The sequence below is a fragment of the Miniopterus natalensis genome, chromosome 15, assembly GCF_054644295.1.
Source record: "Miniopterus natalensis isolate mMinNat1 chromosome 15, mMinNat1.hap1, whole genome shotgun sequence".
Taxonomy (NCBI): Eukaryota; Metazoa; Chordata; class Mammalia; order Chiroptera; family Miniopteridae; genus Miniopterus; species Miniopterus natalensis.
Window position 1 is genome coordinate 20307647 of NC_142095.1, and position 21380 is coordinate 20329026.

General features: G+C 36.6%; 1 protein-coding gene across 1 annotated transcript; it reads left to right on the forward strand.

The window, feature by feature from the left end:
• Positions 1–302: 302 nt before the first annotated feature.
• DAZL (deleted in azoospermia like) lies at positions 303–20494 on the forward strand. The gene is made up of 11 exons (XM_087825110.1): positions 303–359; positions 11824–11970; positions 12243–12334; positions 12866–12917; positions 13332–13395; positions 13489–13628; positions 15008–15079; positions 15716–15766; positions 16460–16573; positions 17643–17741; positions 20441–20494. Exons 1-11 carry the CDS (start codon positions 303–305, stop codon positions 20492–20494), a joined length of 942 nt encoding a protein of 313 aa, XP_087681236.1.
• The last annotated feature ends 886 nt before the right edge of the window (positions 20495–21380 follow it).

The window sequence follows — 21380 nt, forward strand, 5'->3', positions numbered from 1 at the left end:
CATAAATCTTTTAGCTGTTAACCCTCATCTTAAAAGTGTTTTGGTTGACCTCACTCATCACCTATTTCAGTCAAGATTCTTTGTTGCAAGCAACAGGCACCTAAGTTTTAGCTGACTTAAGCAGGAAAGGAATTTCAGAACGAACTTAATAATCAGGCTGGGAGTCTGTTTTTCCAGGAATGACACATGGAATCATGCTGCAGATACGGTCCAGTGAAGAAACTTCAGCTGCTACCACTGTGCACTGAATTGCATCACAGCTTGCACCACCGACAGCAGATGTGGCTACTATAATTGATGCCATGGTGGCGGCTGCTATTGCCATCCTTCTCCAGAATGTATTCTCTGCAGTCATATGGGTAAGTATATCTCAATGGTGTTGTGTAGGTCATAGGCCCAGCTCTAGCTGCAAGAGAGGCTGGAAAAGCAGGTTCTCTCTGTAAGGCACGCATTCTCAAATCCAAAGATTCAAGTTGTTTATGGCAAGTTGTTTATGTCAGTGCTTCCTGAACTTTAATGTGCTTGTAAACCTTCTGGAGGTCTAATGTAGATTCTGATTCATTAAGTCTGATTCATTAAGCCTGAGATTCCACAGTACCCAGGTGATGCAAAACTGCTGCTCTGGACCACACAGGGTAGCAAAGTTCTATAGTAAAGAGTTTCAAGTTTAGGTGTATATTGGAGTCACTTGAGAAACATTTTAAAAAACACACCAATATCTGGGTTTCGGCTGATTTAATTTGTCTGGGAATACAAACTTTCAAAAGCCTCCAGATGATTCCAGTGTAATCACATAGCATCTTTCAAAGCAGGCTGCAACTTCTTGTTACTTTGCAAAATTCTTTCTCCAGATTTCCAGATTTCCATTTTTTGAGCCTTGCTTGGTTTCCTCCCTTCAAATTCAATTTCAATTACTCTTGTTTATTATGCAGAAAACCTGACACTCCACCCGCCTTGAGCCTTGGACCTAACTTTGCATTTCCAAAGACCAGATAGAGTTCTCCCAATCCAGTATTCTCCAAAAGCATGCTATCTGTTGCCCCGAGAATATGATCTGGAGAGATCCACTGACAAAATATTATTTTAAATTTTAAGTTACATACTTATTTTAAGGTGCATTGCTAAAAAATGTAACAAACACAATAAATGTGATTTCATATTAATGAGCATGAAAATATTGAGGCAGTTTTTAAAAAATTAGGTAAATAGTAATGTAGAGATTTCAGAGCAGATACAACAAATATCATGAAAATAAATGAAGTTTGAGAGTGTTTATACTGATTGTAAGCCTTTTATCCAAAGTCCCAGGTTTTAGGAGCACAATAGAACTAGCAGAAAAGATTAAAAAAAAAAAAAAATAGCCATTTTTCTTCTCCCTGTCCTATCAGTCTCTAAAGCAGTGATTTTCAACCTTTTTTCCTATCATGGCACACATGAACTAATTACTAAAATGTTGCAGCACGCCAAAAAATGTATTTTTTGTCGATCTGACAAAGTAAATTTTGACTCATTCACACCAGACAGCTATTGTTGTATTGGCTGTTGTGATTTTTTAAATTTGACAATCTAAGGGAAAGAGGTCAGTGTCCCTGACATGTTTTAAAAATTCTTGCAGCACACTGGCTGAAAATCTTGAAAATCGCTGCTGCCCGGCTGGGCGTGGCCCAGTGGTTGAGCGTTGACCTAGGATCCAGGTGATCGGGGTTCGATTCCCGGTCAGGGCACATGCCCGGGTTGCGGGCTTGATCAATGACTCTCTCATCATTGATGTTTCTCTCTCTCTCTCTCCCTCTCCTTTCCTCTCTCTGAAATCAATAAAGATATATTTAAAAAAAAAAAAGAAGAAAATCGCTGCTCTAATGGATAAGGAAGCAATGTAGAGATATATTTTTGAATTTATATAAATTATACTACCAATCTTAACACATTATGCTACCAATCTTAACACATTAACATTGTTACAGTCAATTGTGATCTTAAATAAGAATTCTTTTTTTCTGTATTAAGTGAAGATTTCTCAAGTTTAAAGAAAATACCACCGACCTTTGAAAAAGTCATGATTTAAACAAAAATGATTATAAGAATTGCTTATGGAATATGAAATAGAAAAACTAGGTTAAATTCCTTACCAAATTACTCTTTGACCAAAAAAAGGGGGTGAAATATTTTAAATTGTTGAAAGCTAATCCACGAATCGAGAGCCCCCAAACTCCTAAGCCGGAGAAAATTTCAAAACTCCACACCCATTCATATTACTGTGACATTTCAAAACACCAAAGAAAAACAGATTATAACCAGCAATTAGACTGACAGATTTTCTAGTATCAACAGAAACCAGAAGAGAATAGAATATGTTCAATATCCTGAGAAAAAAAAGACAATTGTGAATCTAGAATTATACCATATCCAGTATAATCATCTTCAACAAACAAGGGCAAAATAAAAGAATTTCAGGTGAAAAAAAAATCTGACAGTTTACCCCTCTCATTAAAGGAAATTCCATAGAATTTACTTCAGGAACAAAGAAATAATCCAGAAGGAAGATCTGAGATATGCAAAAAAATGGTAAGCAAAATATTTTTATACATGTGGGTGAGTCTAAAAGAACATGATGTCTAGCCCAGCTGGCATTGCTCAGTGGTTGAGCATCGACCCATGATCCAGGAGATCCAAGTTTGATTAACCAGTCAGGGCACCTGCCGGGCTGTGGGCTCCATCCCTATCGGGGGTGTGCAGGAGGCAGCCAATCAATAACTGTCTCTCATCACTGATGTTTCTGTCTCTCTCTCTCCATTTCCTTTCCTCTCTGAAATCAATTTAAAAAAACACACACAAAAAACCATGATGTCTAATTTATTGGAGGAAAACAGGATAGAACTAAAGTAGTGAATAATAATAATAGCTTAGAAATTGGGAGGGAGGGTGTACATTCTAAGGCCTTTGAATTATCCAAGAGGAGAGTAAAGATATTTCTTATTTTAGACTTTATTTTTCGTCCCCCCAGGGAGTATTTTTTTTCCATGTATTTTTAGAGAGAGAGTGGAAGGGAGAGAGGAGGGGGTGAGAGAAACATCGGCATGAGAGAGACACATCTGGTTGCCTCCCTCATGTGCCCCCACTGGGGCCAGGATGGAACTTGCAACCGAGGTGAGTGCCCTTGACTGGGAATCGAACCCGGGACCCTTCGGTCCACAGGCTGACGCTCTACCCACTGAACCAAACCAGCCAGGGCTGTCCTTTTAAATAGAATTACTACCTTAAAATATAAAGTGTTATTACTCCAAATAAGTTGAGAAAAAACATATACCACACACACACACACACACATCCCCCCAAAGAAGCTTCTTCTCTAAGCTTTTGACATTTTAATCTTTTTTGTTGTCTGCCATTCTCACTTATGGTAAATACTGTTTTGTAATTTTCATTGTGAGCTTATCTTTAAAGGGTCATTTTCTTATGAGAATCCCTTTCAGCCTCTTACGGAAAAGTCTCTCCAGGCTGGTTGTATGTTTGTTTCTGCCGGCGATGCCAGGTACACCTTGTCTGGGATCCTTTGGGGGAGGAAATGGGGGTTGGGGAATCCATTTCCAGGTTTTGAGATTCCAACAAAACGTAAGTGCTCTAAGAAATGCAGGTCTGGGGTTTCAAACTTTCATCAGAGTAACTCTTTCCACGCGGAAACGGGACAAGCTTCCTCATCTCCTGGTCCACTGGGTGAGCTGTATTATTTTTCCTGCCCACCTTCCGGAAAAGACGACGGTGCCTTTCGGGGACCACGGCTTTCTGTAGCACAGGCAGAGCCAGCCCCCACCCTGGGCCACTCCAGACCCTCCCACCTGCCCCTGGTTAGAGACTGAGGACAGCCGGCCGCAGCTACAGCGACCGACCGCCCTGGTTTGCCGGGACCGCTTTCCGGGCTGTGCGCGGTTCCGCGCTGCGGGCGCGCAGTCCGGGCGCGCCGCGGGGCACCCGCCCGCAGCCCCCGCGCGGGCACAGGGCAGCGCGGCTCACACAGCCGCCGCTCCGCTTCTCATTGTAACTTCTTGCACCTTAGGGCTTCCCTTCATTTTTTACAGGGTTAGGTGCACAGGAAAACTAAGGTCAGTGGTTACTTTATCCAGGAATGCTAGGTGTTGGTGGCCACCCAGGTTTTCAGGCTACAGAAGTCCACCATTTGGCCATCTCGCAGGAGCTTTTTCATGCTTTTCGTTTGTACAAGAGTGAAGCTTGAGGGTAATAGTCGCAGTAAGTTACCCCCTATGGGGACAGGGTATCGGGGGTGGTTCCCAAAGTTGCGATCTGTTGCACCAACTGCCCCCAGCTCGCCTGGCTCCAGCCCAGCTTCTCCGACCTCGAGAAGGTTCTAGAACTCTCTGGGCGGGCCTGGCGGCCTCCTGTGAGCCCGGGGAGACACCCTCCCTCACAATTTAAACTTCCCAAGGGGCGGGGGGGAGATAATTGCCTGTTCTGCTCGCTCCTGCATCTGCCGTTCCTGATCGTCACAGGCACGGCCCTAATGCCTCTTTAGAGAAGGAACGTCCCGGCCGGCCAGCTGGCCTGATCTAGCGGGGCATTTCTTCCAATCCAACCTCATCTACCTCCGATTTAACAGAAAGGCATCCGTGTTTCTTTTCTTTTGATGTTTTGTTCTGTATTCTGTTTAGGTTTGTTTGTATTTTCTATTTCTGTGGGCATTTCAATCGATTTGGATCATCGATTGACGTGCCCACAGAAAGGCGACAGGGATCATCGTGATCGGACAAATCCTCTGCATTCGGGACGCCATTTTGAAACTAGAGCCTAGACACATTAAACATTTTTTTAATTTTAGCAGATATTTAAGTATGCACACTAAATTCGAGTGTGTTCCGAAGGCACTTTCGGGGTGACGTGTATGTCTGTGGGTCTGTCCGTCTGTTTCAGGGCGGCGCCTCCCCGCCTGCCCATTGTCGGCCCGCGCACACCCCCCGCGAACCCCCTGGACACCCCCCCACGCAGGGGCGTCGACATCCCCCCAAGCGTCCCCCCCAGGGGGCAGGGAGCTGTCACCCATTGGCTGAGGCGGCTCTGACGAGCCCCAGTACCCAGCAGGCACAGGAGCGCTTCCCAGAGCCCCCTGGCCGCTCCTCAGTCCGCCTGCGCCCCTCAGCCCCGCGCGGCGGCTCTCAGGCCTCCTGAGCCCCGCTGCCACCTTTGTCTTTTCTTTTTTCTCTGACTCTTCTCCATTGTCCAGTCGAGGCCGGGCAGTGGGCACGAGCAGGCCTAACAGCAGAGCCACCCACGAGTGGTGCCGGAACAGCAGGAACTGCTAGCTGCCGCCATCATGGTGAGTTGAGGAGAAGGCCTGAGAAGCAAAACAGGGTGGCAGGAACTCAGTTTGCGGGGGGGAAGGTGAGGCCCCGAGGGGGACTAGAAGTGGGGTCACCCACACTTCTTGTCTGAGGCGCCTGCGGGGTGCACCTCAGGCCGCGGCGTAAGAGTAGGGGGAGAGGCAGCCGTTCGGAGGCCAGGCGAGGCCTACAAGGCGCGGGCAGGCGAGGAGGAGCGCGCGCTGCCGAGGTGTGGTGGGAGGGGGTGGCCGCAGGCTGACCGCGTGCAAGGCCCTTGGGCCTTCACGCTGTCACCACCGCCCGCCACGGCGCGAACTAGGCTGTGGAGAACCGGCCGGGTTCTCAGCCCCGCAGGACAGGAGGTGCCCGGCGCCCTGCTCCGCCCCTCCCCCACCAGCCCCCCTTCCCGCGCTTACCTTGTGGAGAGGAGGCCTCGGGCCTCTGCGAGATGGCGTCGGGCCGCCACCGAACGCTCCTTAGCGCCGGCTTTCTGAGGGGCCGCTCATTGACTTTGAGAGCCGGAGTTTGCTCAGAAAGTGGCTCCTTCCTGGCCTTTGGGAGGGTTGAGGCGGTGGGGGGCGGGAATGGCTGCAAACGGGCGTCTAGTCGCCTGGAAGGCGTGGCCTGTGAGCGGGGCGAGGGGCTGCGCCTGAAGTGCTTTTGTGGTGGCTCCTCCTGCACGCCCTGGGCTCCCGGGTGGGGATGGGGGGGTGGCGCCCTCCACGAGCAGTTTCAGGCACAAAACTCGACAGGATTTCCTTGTGAGGGTGGAGTGAGTTGTCTTTGCTTCTGAGGGAGCGCAGATTTGGGAAGTTGAAAAATTTTTACTTGGGGGAACAGTTTTCGACTCTAGATAAACTAGGAGCTTTAAACCAAGTGTATGTACAGTAGTGTTTTGGGGGTGTACATGTATGTGAGACTTAGTAAGTGGATGGAGTTGGTTCCCCACCACCGCAAGATACAACTCTGTGAACACTTTTTGACCAACCATTAAACCACAGATGCATTATATATCATGTGTATTAATGGTAGTATAATAATTATTTCTACTTTTAGAGGTAAAGGGAGAAAATTTATATACAATTTTTATTAGTACAAATATTGAAGTAAAAATGTATAATTATATATAAGCAATTTGTAATAATTGTCACGTAGTTCATGTTAATTATTTAATAATCACTAAGTTGTTATAAGTAATTATTTACAGTCACCTTTGCTCCATTTTTAGAGGAAAAGGGGGACAATGCTAATAGCTTATTGATTTTTTTCTTATTATAAATGTAACATTAACTCACTAGTTAAAAGTAATCAATATAAGAAAATAGAGTTCTATCTTAATCCCAAAACCAGTTAAAATTTTGACGTGTATGCCCTCCCAGACTGTTTTGTGCATGTATTGAATATAAATAGGTAAATTTTATTTCACAAAATTTGTACCATGCTATGTAATCCTATTTTACAACTTCCATCTTTCACTTAATATAGTGGACATTATCCAAAGGTAAGTTTAAAATAATTTTGAATATATGTTAGAGTATAAGATTGTACCATTACTTGGTTTAGCAAATTCCCTTGTAATAAATAATTTTTCTATATTAAAGCAATACTATAATGAGTATTGTGCAAATGTTTTGACATGCTTATTCTATTAATTTGTTGAAATAAGTTGCCAGAAGTGGAATCACAGGGTGTGTTATGCCAATTTTATAACAATTTTAAGTTCTACATCAATCCAAGTTACTCTTAATAAAGCATGTGCCAGGATATATCCCTACTGATGGTGTGTAGAGAGATCTAGTCTCCATTTAAGCTGCCAATCTAGTAGATGGAAAATATTTCACCATATTGATGTGCTCTTTTATTATTAGTTAAGTTGAAATTTATTATTAGCTTTTAAAATGTAAATTCTTAAGCTACCTTTCTACTTGCATATTTATCTTTTTTCTTAATGATTTGTAAGAACTCTTTATTAATATTAACCCTTTGTCATATATAGTAGAAAAAAATTTAGTGGCCATAAAGAAGTGCCCTTATTCCTAATTTAAATGGAAATGACTATTAATGTTTCACTTTAAATCTGATGATGACTTAGAATTCAGTTAGATTCATAGCAAATAAGATGTTTCTATTTCTATTGTACTTGGGTTTTTGTTTTTTAATATATCTTTATTGATTTGAAAGAGAGGAAGGGAGAGAGAGAGTTGAAACATCAATGATGAGAGAGTTGTCTTTGATCGGCTGCCTCCTGCACGCCCCGAACTAGGGATCGAGGCCGCATGTGCCCTGACGGGGAATCTACCTGCGATCTCCTGGATCCTAGGTCTATGCTCAACAGCCGAGCCACATGTAGCTGGGCGGTTTTTCTTTTAAATTTAAAAATAAATGCTGTAGCCCTAGTCAGTTTGGCCAGTGGTTAGAGCGTCGGCCCTCAGACTGAATGGTCCGGGGCTCGATTCTGGCCAAGGGCACATACCTGGGTTGCAGGCTCTATCCCCCGTGCCAGTCAGGGCTCGTGTGGGAGGTAACCGATTGATGCATCCCTCCCCTTCTCCACTCTCTGTGAAAAGCAATGAGAAAATACCCCCGGGTGAGGATTAAAAAAAAAAAAATTTGAATGCTGTATTTTACCAAATGTTTTTTTAGTGGTGAATTACAATAATAGCTTTCCTAAGAATGAACCATCCTTGTATTTCCAATATAAACTGTACTTAATTGTATATTTTTTTATACAGTTGGAATTTTGCATTTTTGTTGGAGACAGGAGTGGACCATCTTAATCAGGTTTTGCTATTCAGATAGTGTTAGTTTTGTAAAATGAATTGAGAAAAACTTTTTTTTTTTTCTTTGAAAAATTTTCTTAAGAAAACAGTTTGAATTTTCTTTTCCACTTCTACTTACCACTGTTTCTGTCTTGGTGCCTTCCCTTTCCCCACCTACACACACAAATTATCTCTACAGTTTGAAAAAAACAAACTCTCAGTGAAATTGACCTAGGAATCAAGTGTTCTTTCTTAAGATTGTTTTTAAAATTTTACACTTCTCTAAAGAGATTTCATCAAGATTTCCAAATTTACTCCCATAGAGGATATAAATAGCATTCTCTTATAAACTATGGTCATATGCTCCTTTTTCCAACTATTGTGTCTTTTTGCTTTCTTGCCCTTTTTCTTGCTTAGTTTTACCAGGATTGTTTATTGTTTATTTGGATTCCCGCCCCCCAAGGGTTTAGGCTTGGATTTACTTAAAAGGTTTTATTTTGATTTTCCTTTACTATTTCCTTAGTTTTTGCTTTTCTCTTTTTAAGCTGCTTATATGGATATAACTGATGAATACAAATTGTAGACTACTTTGAGGTCAATGTACACAGAGCTCAGTTTGCTTGCATGTTGAATGAAATAATATTGTCAAAGACCTGCCATCCCAAGAGCTTTAGTAGCAATGTTTTTTTCAGCTTTTAGTTATCATAGTCATTTGGTTATCCAGTTATAACGGGAAATGTAATACTGTAAATAGCAATGATGAGAATTGTGTATATATGATAGCCTCCAAGTTCACCCCCATTTAATATCTCAGCATTACTCATTTTAAAACCCACCAACTACTTGAAAGTATAATTATACCCTAGCCGATTTTGCTCAGTGGTTAGAGCATTGGCCCTTGGACTGAAGAGTCCCAGGTTTGATTCTGGCCAAGAACACGTACGTGCCTGTGCCATGCAGTCAGGTCTTCTGTGGGAGGCAGCCAATGGATGTGTCACGTCATTGTCTGCCTGCCTGTCTCTCCCCCTCTTTTCCACTCTCTGTGAAAAGCAATGGAAAAAACATCCTGGGTGAGGATTAAAATAATAATAATAATTCTTACATTTAATTCACATGTAATTTATTTTCTGTATGCTATTAATGGTTAGGATTAATACTTTAACACCAATCTTTTTGCTTTATTGTGTAGCATTTTTGGCAATAGTTTAAAAGTAACTAAAGGTTTTCTATTATTGGTTATGGATGTTCTATATATAAATTATAATTATATATTATAAATACACACTGTAGGAGTTTTAAAATCCTTGCTGTTCGGTCTTGTTAAAATGGAGTACTTTGCTTACTTTGTTAGCTTTGAGCGCCACCAGCTGGCTAAGAACTAGGACAGGATGGTGCCTTAATTTTAGGCATTATGACCCTGGTAAAATAATTTGATTAAGCAGGCAGCCAGTCTGTACAACCCAACTCCAAGCCAAACTTCCTGTGATATCTAATGGCTTTTTTCCTCTTTTTCCAAAATCACTGTTGTCTCAAGTATCTATTTTACTTTTGTAAATAGAATATGAGAATTAGAACTTTTTTCTTCAATTCTGGTGACACTAACGGTGGTGTTTCTCAACCATGACCTTATTAAAATTTTGGGCCAGATAATTCTTTGTTGTGGTGGGCTGTCCTTTGCATTATAGATGTTTATTGTGTCCCTGGCCTCTATCCAGGAGCACTCCTCAGTTGTGACAACCAAAAATGACCCTGGTCTGCAAAATCTCCCCTGGCTGAGAATTAGTATATTAATATAACCCCTTATAATCTGGCACAGTTTTGTGGCCTGATGTTACACCTGTAAATTTAAAAAACATCTTGTAGGATTCACAGACAGATAATACTGTAAATAGTTATTAAATTAAAAGGTATCCAAAGTTCATCCACAAATGAAGGGGAAATTGAGGAGAAAAGAAAGTTTACAGGAATTTCAGAACCACTGTATTACTTGTGTTTTAAATTTTGAATGAGCTAATTGAAAGGGATTCATAAATTGTCTATAGCAAGGGAAGTCTAATCAAGTTCTTCATAGTTCAAGATACATGGCTTGTGTAATATTGTCCCATTTAGAAAAAAACTAAAACTATTAAAAATTAACAATGTTTATGTTTTATAATGGAAAAAGTTTAGAAATAGATTACTCTCTCCCATCTAATTGTCATGAAATGTCACTGTACCACTGTTAATGAATTAGGAAGTATTCAAATAGAAACACAAAATAACAATTGTAAGCACAAGTGAATACAGAAAAGCCAAAATGCTCAAATTGTATGATTTGACAATTTTTATTTCATCTCTAATTAGTATACACTTTGTAAAATCTTAAATTTATCAGTAACTTCTAGCATCCAACAAAATAGGAACTCTACCTACTTTCCCATTGCTACTAATTTCTGTAAAAATTACTGTGCTTACCTTTGTAAAAATATGTACCAGTGGGGTTTTTTGTCCTTGTTTTACTCCATAAACAGGTGTAATAGCTTTATCTCTTTTGCTGCTGATGTGCCATAAAATAATTTCTTGAAGTTCCATCTCAAATTAGTTAATAAAACATCTACAAAATAAGTAAATCAATAGCAAAACCTGGAAAGAAACTTCTTTAACTATTGAAAATTCAGATAACAGGACTAACTTAACATTGGCATACTCTTTTAAAAATAAATTCACAGATGGTCTCTCACCTCATTCTCAAAGCAATTTTCCCAGAAATAAACTGCTGCAAAATAAGTGGCTTATAACCTAGTAAGGGACATGAACCTACATCTCCTAACTAAATCAGTTTTTGTTTCATTATGCTATACTGCCTTTCCAGCATACATTACCAGTAAATTCTGGTTCAGAGAAATTTACATTAACCTTAGTGTGGAAAGACTAAAGACAGAGTTCTGACCAGAATCCAGAAAAATAGTGTGTTTCATGTGTGGGTCTCTTTTTCTGAAAATAAAGATGGCATTTATCTCTCAGCCCACTGTGAAAATTAGAATTATCAGTAAGGCTGATTTGGTATAATTCAAGAAGAAAATGTTCTTTCAAAAGATGTTTTGAACACCCTAGCATTAGGGATAAGGGGTGGTAAAGCCCTTTTTTATTAGGAACTACATGTGAGCAAGTAATGTTTTCGTGATCCGTTTCCAAAGTAAAGTAGGCATACTAACATGAGTATTCTCATCATAAAAACAATGTTAATTTTGGTGAATAGAAAAATGAGACCAAAAAATGGTTTAAAACTTAGATGCTTTTTTCTTTGATGCAGCTTTTTAAATTTTATCCTTTTAAAAAATTTACCATGCTTTTTAATAAGTTGTATTATGAAAATTTGCTTATTGGCGTAGAATAGGATGACTTTAATAACTTTTTATCTTTTACAAACCTGAATTTGCTAATTATTTTTTACCAGTTCATATAGTATGTTCACAAACTCAATATAAAATCAGTATTCTGCCATAAGAGCTGGCAATGAGCAACACCGGGTTTAATAAAGTACTATACCCTTTTGTTAAAATGTCATGGTGATCTGCTCTGATTACTTTACATCTAAGCCTGAAATAAGCTGTATTGATGATTCATTTACAATGAAAATAATTTATATGAAAATGTTTTATATTTTAAAAGCAAAAATTAAGAGCAAACATCATGTATGGGTTTTGCCTGTATATCTACTGACGATTTCTGTCTGTCTGTTAACCACATTACAGTCTGCTGCAAATCCTGAGACTCCAAAGCCAACCATCTCCAGAGAGGCGAGCACCCAGTCCTCATCATCTACGACCAGCCAAGGCTATGTTTTACCTGAAGGCAAAATCATGCCAAACACCGTTTTTGTTGGTGGAATTGATGTTAGGGTATTGTATTAATATTTCATTTATTTAAAAATATATTGTGTGAATAATGGGATTTTGGTGCTTGTTGCAAGTATAAGGCTATTTGTACTTCATGCAGATTTGGAATTAGTTTTGTATTTACCCTGTGAGGGACTAAAAGTTTCTTTGACAAAGCTATAGGTAGTTTGGGGATACTTGGGGGAAATAGTTCTACATTACCAAATCTTCTTTTATAGCATAATTGAAATTTTTGAAGCTGAATATTTTTTCTTAATGTCAAATTTTCTCCATAGATGGATGAAACCGAAATTAGAAGTTTCTTTGCTAGATATGGTTCAGTAAAAGAAGTGAAGATAATCACGGATCGAACTGGTGTGTCCAAAGGGTAAGTAAAACATGTTGAGTATGAATTACAAAATACATATGAACTAGTCTGTAGAGTATCAGAGAGGCAGAATTCAAAACTGGTGTTCTTATACTTGTATAAATGAAATTTGTTGCTTTGTTAATTTCTTTCATATAGAGGATAAAAGTTTGCTGTCAGCTCTTTCATTTAATAATTTTCCTAGTATTTGTATTTAAATATTTCCCATCTTCATGGATTAATCAATTTTATCAAAGAATTGTTTTCTTTGCATATTTCAGAGTATCTTAAATTTTAACCATCCTGCCATAGATGATAATAAATTAAATTGAGTTTCTTAGGTGGGAATTTTGAATAAGGTTCCCACACTAGTTTAAGTGTAAGGGAAAAAAGCAGTAATACTTATAGAATATCTATCATGTACATCTTAAAAATATTTATCTCAGCATATTCTTCATCCTTTATCATTATTACTTTTGTTAATTCATAGAATGCTAGAAGTGTTTAAACATATACAGTTATGATGATTTTATACTTTATCTGCCTTTCTAGCTATGGATTTGTTTCATTTTATAATGACGTGGATGTGCAGAAGATAGTAGAAGTAAGTAGTCTTCTTATGGAAAAATCTCTTAATTAGATAATGGATGCAATGTTTAATATTGTCTGAGTCCTGAATATATATTCAGTCTTGTATAAAATATAGAGATAGATATGTTTCCTTTTTGAAATTCAAACTTGAGTAATCTTACATAACTTGTGAGAACCTATTTATTTTTGATTGGGGATCTAGCTTCATGAACTAGAGACAGTGTAAAGGTTTTGATCAGATTCCACAACACCTCTCAACACTTGACTAGAGTAGTGATGGTAAGTAAGGTGCTGATAAATTTTGATTTATTATGTTCTTATTACTGATCTCTGATAGTAGAAATTTTAGAAGGTTTGGGTGTTTATCAAAGTCTTAGAAGTAAAGACTTTGAAATTCATTCTACTTTTGTTACTATTTTATTTTCAGTCACAGATAAATTTCCATGGTAAAAAGCTGAAACTGGGCCCTGCAATCAGGAAGCAAAATTTATGTGAGTAAAAGAAAGGAATTTTTCTTGTTGACACATGTGTACCTTTTCAGAGAACTAAAAATAGGCTTTGTTTTCTTTTTATTCTTTACAAAGGTGCTTATCATGTGCAGCCACGTCCTTTGGTTTTTAATCCTCCTCCTCCACCGCAGTTTCAGAGTGTCTGGAGCAATCCAAATGCTGAAGCTTACGTGCAGCCTCCAACCATGATGAATCCTATAACTCAATATGTTCAGGTAAGAATTACCTACATTCCTCGTTTTTTTTCCATTTATTAATATTGGAGATCTTATAGATGGGGTACCTTAAAAGTAAACCACTGTCACTTCTTACCCTGTGTGGAATTATATCCACAATTTCCATAATAAGTGATATTATTGTTTCTGTTTGAATACTTTCTGTGATGGGAAATCTTTTTTTATTAAAAAATATGTCATTTTTAGTGTTCCTTATTCTAAGCTGAAATCTGCTTCTATATAGTTTGTAAGAGATCAGTTTATCTTAAAACTGATCTCTGTAGCCACTTGGAACATATCTTTTCCCTTACATAAAAACTCATAAAATACATGAAGGCAGCTTTTCTCATGTGTCTGCTTATTTTATTCCTCTCTAAGGTTAGCCATTTGCCTAGTTATTCTTTATTTGCAATAATTTTCAGATGCCTCCCCATGCAGATTGCTGATTTCTGGATGTATTCTGGTTCTAGAATGGATAGGTTTCTCATGACTTAACTGTACTTGTAAACTACAAGTACACTTTGGTCCTGGCATACAATTTGGTCCTGGTTACTTCAATATTTGAAGTGGTATGTGTAATATTTACTCTCTCCTATTGATCATAAATAGTGTTTATTTTCTTCATTTTATTTTCTTCAGTTTAAAAGACATTTTATTTGCAAGAAAAAATCCCAAAATAATAATGAAATAGTGCCACAGCATCTCTCCTTTGTTTACATTTTCCATCTACCCGAAGTGTAGGGTATATTTTTTCTTATTTTTCTTGTTTTAAACATGGCTAGAAGAAAAAACCCACTTGTTTATATTTATTGTGAGTTATTACCTATCCTGGGTGTATTCATGTATGCTACTATCTATAAGTTTTTAACCACTAATACTTATTGAAAGATGTAGTATATTTTACTGCTTCTTTTCCAATTTTGGGTTATATATTGCCCTTAAGTTCGGAAGTAAAATTCAAAAAGAGCTGTAAGTCTGTAGGAAGACTATACATTGACTACACATTACCCTGTGAGATTGTCAGAGAACTACAAAACTGCTTAAAAGCATTTTTACAAAGAAATAGATGTATTAATACAACTTTGACATGGAAATCTATCCTAATAGAGCCTTGTTACCAGTGTAAGAAAGAACTTTCTGGGTGGGAATAAATATACAAATAATATAAAATAAGCTGGCAGAACTTCCCTTATTTATTCCTTTCTCCTAGAGAATACTTTTTTTCTTCATGAAGCCAGTCCTCAAATAGGATCCTGCATTGTATATAGAAAAATAATTAACATTTCTTCATTGTCATATTTTTGTTCTTTGGGGAAAAATATTCCTCCTAATTTTTAAAAATTTACCTTAATACATTCTTCCTGAAACTCCATTTTTAGGCATATCCTCCTTATCCAAGTTCACCAGTTCAGGTCATCACCGGATATCAGCTGCCGGTGTATAATTATCAGGTAATTTAAGAGGGAACAAATTATTTACTTTGGAATGTTATTGAGACCTTTATTTATATAAATTTCCCCAATAGTTTAGCATTTAAACTAGTTGAGTATGCCTAAAATTTAAGAAAACACTTTGAATTAAACCTTCTGTATTAGAAATAGGGAATGATATTTTGATAGGAATGTACTTAGCAAGAATTTTTCTCTTGTACTGTCTTACAAGATTTGGTGTCCCTTCATGTATTCCTCATCTTTGCTGTCAAGTAGCTGAAACACCCAGGCTGACTTCTATAAATTGTACTAGAGGAATAGATTTAAATAAAATGATATGATATGACTATATCTTTGATCCATGATCATATACATATGATCATTTATTACCATACCTATAGTAATAAATTCAAATAACTCTACTGTCTTTGAGTTTTCCTGAATGCCAACTTCAGAAATTTGAGGAAAAGGTGGGGTTTATATATGAAAGTAGTAATAAAATACTCAGATATTAGAAACATAAAGTACTACTTTATTTCAGTTTATTATAACAAGTTCAAGGAGCCAGCATGACAAATACCTTAACATTGTCTATCTCATAGCTTTGTGAAAAGTGTAGGAATATTTAAATAATTATTTCCTCTTTTTTTTTTTAAGATTCCACCACAGTGGCCTAGTGGGGAACAAAGGAGTTACGTTATACCTCCGGTAAGGTGAATTATCCAAAAATACGCTTCCTGTTTTTTATTTTAAAGTATTTTTGTGCTTAACTATTAATATATTTCTTGACCTTTTGCCGTATCATGTATGCCTAGAAACATTTTTAATTGCCCTTTTACATTATGTGTTATAGTTTATTAATTTCTTGTCAACTCAAATGTATACTCCCATGGGAGAAACTGCTTTTTGTTTCTCAGCTTGTTTTTGTGTGCTTAAGCAATGGCTGCTCTGCATACATTTGTTGAAGAGAAGCAAAGTAATATTTTTCTGTTACTTGTTATGTAAGAAAAGGAATAAAACAAAAGAGTGCTACTTCTAAAATACTTGAGTCTTCATTGACTTCCATCTTTCATCAGGACTGGATATTTGAGGGATATAATATGAGTTAAAACTCTCAGGCACTGGGAAATTCCTATCCCCTAACTATATTTTGAAGTTTCTTTTTTTTTAGAGCCCTTCTAATTCTGATTTGTTGAGTCTTAAAAGACATTTCAAAACAAAGACTGCCTTATTGCATTTCACCTGTTCAGTTTAAAATAAAGTTTGTGGGTAATATAATTGAACTTCAGCACGACCCACATTTAACCTTTCAATATCATCTCTCCATTTTGAAGAATAGATTGTTTAGAAATGTGTCTAATATACATCTCTTTAATTACACTTTTATCATTTTAAATGTAGGTTTATACAGCTGTTAACTACCACTGTAATGAAGTTGATTCAGGAGCTGAAGTTTTGACAAGTGAATGCTCGGTTCATGAAGCTACTCCATCCTCTGGAAATGGCCCACAAAAGGCAAACATATAATTTTGTTTATTAGTATTTTCATATTTATTTTTTCAAGTTTTAATAATGGCCCTTTGAGAAGTAAGCATCTTCACCCAAATTTAAATATGGAAGCCATAAATGAAAGAGCTTGAGTAATTAATTGATAATTTATCAGTTTATGTTAAAGTTGATGAAATTTCCAGCACCTCCAAACTTTTAGTGTATACATATAATTCCTGATTCAGTAGTTCTTTTCTCTGTTCCATTTTCATTGTTTTTATTCTTTTTTTAAAAACCATACTTCAATAAATATTGTATTAACATGATTTAGCAGAATGCAAATGGCAAGTTACCTCAAGCCTCCTATTCTGCAAAAGATAGATTAGTACGAATTATACTTACCTGGTTTTGTTTTTCCCAATTTAAAAATGTATTTAGCTAAATAGCAACATACAATTATTTATGGTATTCTTTCTATAACATTATATATGGTAGTAATAATTGAAATATTGAAGTAGACAGTGTTGTTTCATTTTTTATCAGCAGATTCCTATAATAACGGTGTTCTCACTTTTTAATTACCTTATGTTTAATTGAATGGGTGAGAATATGGGTAACAGTGAGAATTTTCATTGTAGTATGTGAACTTTGTCCAAGTGTTTTTCAGTGGGGAAAAAAGGTCGAGAGCTACTGAACTATAGGGTGAAAAAATTCCCTGATTTGATACATGATTTGAAATTTGGAAACAGTATTAAAATAGCTCAAAGTATAATGCCAGGTTTTTATCCTGGATATTTTTTCTTGAAATGTTGAAGTTCACTGTTTCCTACCTAACAGGAAAAATTAAAGAGCCTTAAGCAAGTATCTTAGGGTTTTACTAAATTGAGCTTTTTAAACCAGCACTCTATCATTAAGGTTCTAAAATATGTCTTGAATTCAGTAGAAAAGTTACATTCTAAGTGACATGTGGTAAGAATTATGAATTCCGTAAGAATTCTTTAGAAATAAGTGTGTGTATTCATTGAACTTTATATAAAAAAACTTGTTAGCAATAAAAAGAATAGTCTTTAGATTACAGAAAACGTCTGTGTTTCAGAAATCTGTGGATCGAAGCATACAGACGGTGGTATCTTGTCTGTTTAATCCAGAGAACAGACTGAGAAACTCTGTTGTTACTCAAGATGACTACTTCAAGGTATGAAAGGAATAGTACACAGGATAAAAAGCACATTTGTCAGCCACAAAGCATCTTTTTTTCCTGTGGTATATACATTTTGAGATTACATAGAACATTTAATTGAACTCTTGGCATTTGACTGTAAATCAGTAAACCACTGTGAGTTTTACGTGGCAATGTATTTTATGCTGCTCAAACCTTGATATAGTGTAGTTTGTTCTTAGGGAACAAACCTTTAGCAGAAGCTTATAGCTGAAAGAGTTCACGAAAAAAGATAGTTGAAAGAGAGTATTAGCCTGATGAAATAGAAAAGTTTAAATACAGAAAGCAAAACTTAAGAGTACATGGGTATTGGACTGAAGAGGAAGTTAATTGATCACTCAGATGACATACTTGAATAATGTAGGCAGAGAAGAGGTAAAGTGAAGCAATGAAAAGAGCAGAGTAGAAAGAAATGGAAGTTGATTCCGAGTTGGTAGAGTAGAAGAGAAATGTGGGTATTTGAATTTAAGAAAGTCTGGTTTCTGATTCTGGTTCTATCACCTTGGACAAGTCATGTAAATTTTGTTAAGGCTCCATCCAGTTTTTACAAGTCTAAAATGAGGAGACACAAGACTAAAAGTCTCTAAGATCTCTTTAGTTCTGAGCCTGTGAATGTGGAAAGGAACTAACTGGTCACTCCAATGAGGGAGGAATATTGTGGGTGCTTCGTAAAGGGATGTTTTTGTTGTTTTTTTATAACATGTTTATTGAGATACAGTTTGAACATAATACAGTTCACTACTTTAAAGTGACAGTTCTTTAGTATATTTGCAGACCATGACCACAGTCAATTTTAGAATATTTTAGTCACACCAAAAATAAACCCCCTACCTATTAGCAGTCACTTTATTTCCCCCCAGCTCTTCTAGCCCTAGACAACCACTAACCTACTTGTATTAAGGATTTGCGTATTCTAGACATTTCTTGTATGTATATAGAATAATACAACATTTGGCTTTTTGCTGCTGGCTTCTTTCACTTAGTATAATGTTTTCAAGGTTCATCAGTGTTACAGCATGGATCAGTACTTTATTTCTTTTTATTTATGGATATACCATTTTATCCATCACATGATAGGCTTTTGCATCGTTTCCACTTTTTGGCTCTAATAAGTAATGCTCTGTAATGCTCGGAGCATTCATGTACAAGTTATTTTGTAGACATATGTTTTTATTTCTCTTGGGTATATACCTAGGATTGGAATTGCTGAGTCAAATGGTAATATGTTTAACCTTTCAAGGAACTTCCAGAATTTTCCCAAAATGACTGCATCATTTTACATTCAAAGGGAAGTTTTTAATCATTGCTTTGTGTTCTAAAATGGGGGAAAGAGAATAGTTTTTTTCCCATCTATGAATGGACAAAGCCTTTTTTGAAGGATATACTGAGGACTTCCTATAATGCAAAAGAGTAGAGTCATAGCAGGATTAACTTCTTACCATCTTCTCAACAGGGAGTAAATATTCATTTAAAGTTGACATTTGTTCTTTTGTTGTTTCATTCTACATAGTACACTTTAAAGGAAAGAACTGGTGTTGTATCACAGCTTTCCTTTCCCAAAGTTCTGAAGGTTAAATAGGTAGTACTTAAACGATTTGTTTGCAAAACAGAAAATGGTCTTTAAACTTGAGCTTTCACTTGGTATTAGACAAAATCTTCCTTTTGAACCTTCTGGAGGTACATGCTCCTCTGGGCTAGAAATCAGAAATTGGTAGCCTACAGCTGTCTGGCCTTTAGGCCTATTTTGATTGGCTAAATGTTGTTGTTTTAATTGAACTTAAATGCACTGAGGCAGGTTATATACTACTTCATGGTAAATTCCATTCTATTTTCTAAATTTCAGTTCCTTCGTAATTTTTCTCATCCTACCTGACCTTTGAAGATATTTGAGTTTGTAACCACTTTTCTGGGCTTTAACCTAAGTAAGATTTTACCCTGTTGACAGCTGAGGTAATTTCCAGTAGTTACCCTTCTTTATATGACAACTGAATTTAATTCCTAAGAAGAGGGCAGGGTTAAGCTAAATATGTAGAAAAGAAAATACTATTATGTCATTACTGGTTTACTCACCTTCATTCCTCTTTGCAAAGCTTCACTTCCTCTTCTCTGCACAACATAAAATGAAAGGAAAATTTTGCATATATTTTTTATTTTTTACTTCATTTCCCAAAGAATGATGTATCTTCAATACAGGTTAAAGATAGGCCTTTAAATATGACGGAACTTTTGTTTATTTTTTTGTCAAAACTTTTATTTTTAATCTAAAAGCATAGGGTTTTAGATTGAAGTGCAGTGCTGTTCTCAAGCTATGTTTTCTATCAAATGTATTTTTGTTAGTAAAAACAGTGCTTTTTAAAATTACATACATTTTTCACCAAGTATCTTTGGGTCAGCATTGCCAAATCATTAATTAAGAATCTGCATAAAAGGGAACTGATTCTAAGTCCTCTGCTTCTGAGTTTACCAAGATTTCTTTTTTAATTGTTGAATAAAACTAGTCATTGGTACATTTGTTATCAAAATTCAGGAATACTTTCCAAAAAGGATCACTTTTCTCTCATTTATAGTTTTTAAACCCAAAGTAAGTACCTTAAGTATTTCGCAACTCTCTTAGGTCATAGCGATAATAGGACATTTTCAATGAAGTAAAAAGGACTGTTTCTGTCTTTTTCTAGGATAAAAGAGTACATCATTTTAGAAGAAGTCGAGCAGTGCTAAAATCTGTTTGATCCTCTCTTCTAACTTTCTAGTCTCATGGGAAGTTGCTGGTTTTGAATATTAAGAAGAGACTGAAAGTTTTTCATTATAGAAATTTAATTCTGAGTATTGATCACATTAAGACTATACAAGCTGTATTAGATTTCCTAGTTTTATTTTACATTGAAACTGTTTTTCATTAGATGTTTATTTAGAAACCAGTTCTGTGTTAAATATGTAGTTGAAAGTAAAAAATAATTGAGACTGAAAGGAACAGCTTTAAGATTTATCAGTAAGGATTTTTTAAAAATTGAAATTGACAGTTTAAAAGTAAATGCTGATTTTCAAAAAATTGTTCTAGAAAACCTATTTTGAAAGGTCAGAATTTTGATAGTTTGAATACAAGCGTTTCACTTCTCCAGCAAGTACCTGTGAATAGTACAATATTTACAGTTTTGTGCTTTACATTTATGATTTGTCTAGAAATTAACCGCAAAAGCATAGTTTTTAAAACTGCATTTTTAATCAGTGGAACTCAATATGTAGTTAGCTTTATTGAAGTCTTCCTTATCTAAACCCAGTAAAACCAATTCTAAACAGTCCAATCAGTGGGTCTTATTAGTTGGAAATATTTTATCTTTTATGTAGAATCCACACATAGATAACTTATTTGATTGGGATGGTAATTAGATAACTAAAATTCTGGACCTAACTTTTTTAAGGAATCCAAGACAAACTAAACTTTACTAGGTACATAAGCTTCTTGGTGAGTTACCATTCTCCTTTTTTTCTTTAAATTTTTTTCCCTCGAAATGCTAAACGTATTTTAAATTGTGCAAAATATTGGTAATAAAGAATGCTGAAGCTTTTTTATGTCACTTAAAGGTTAATCAGAGTATCTGAAAGGAATTGTTTTTA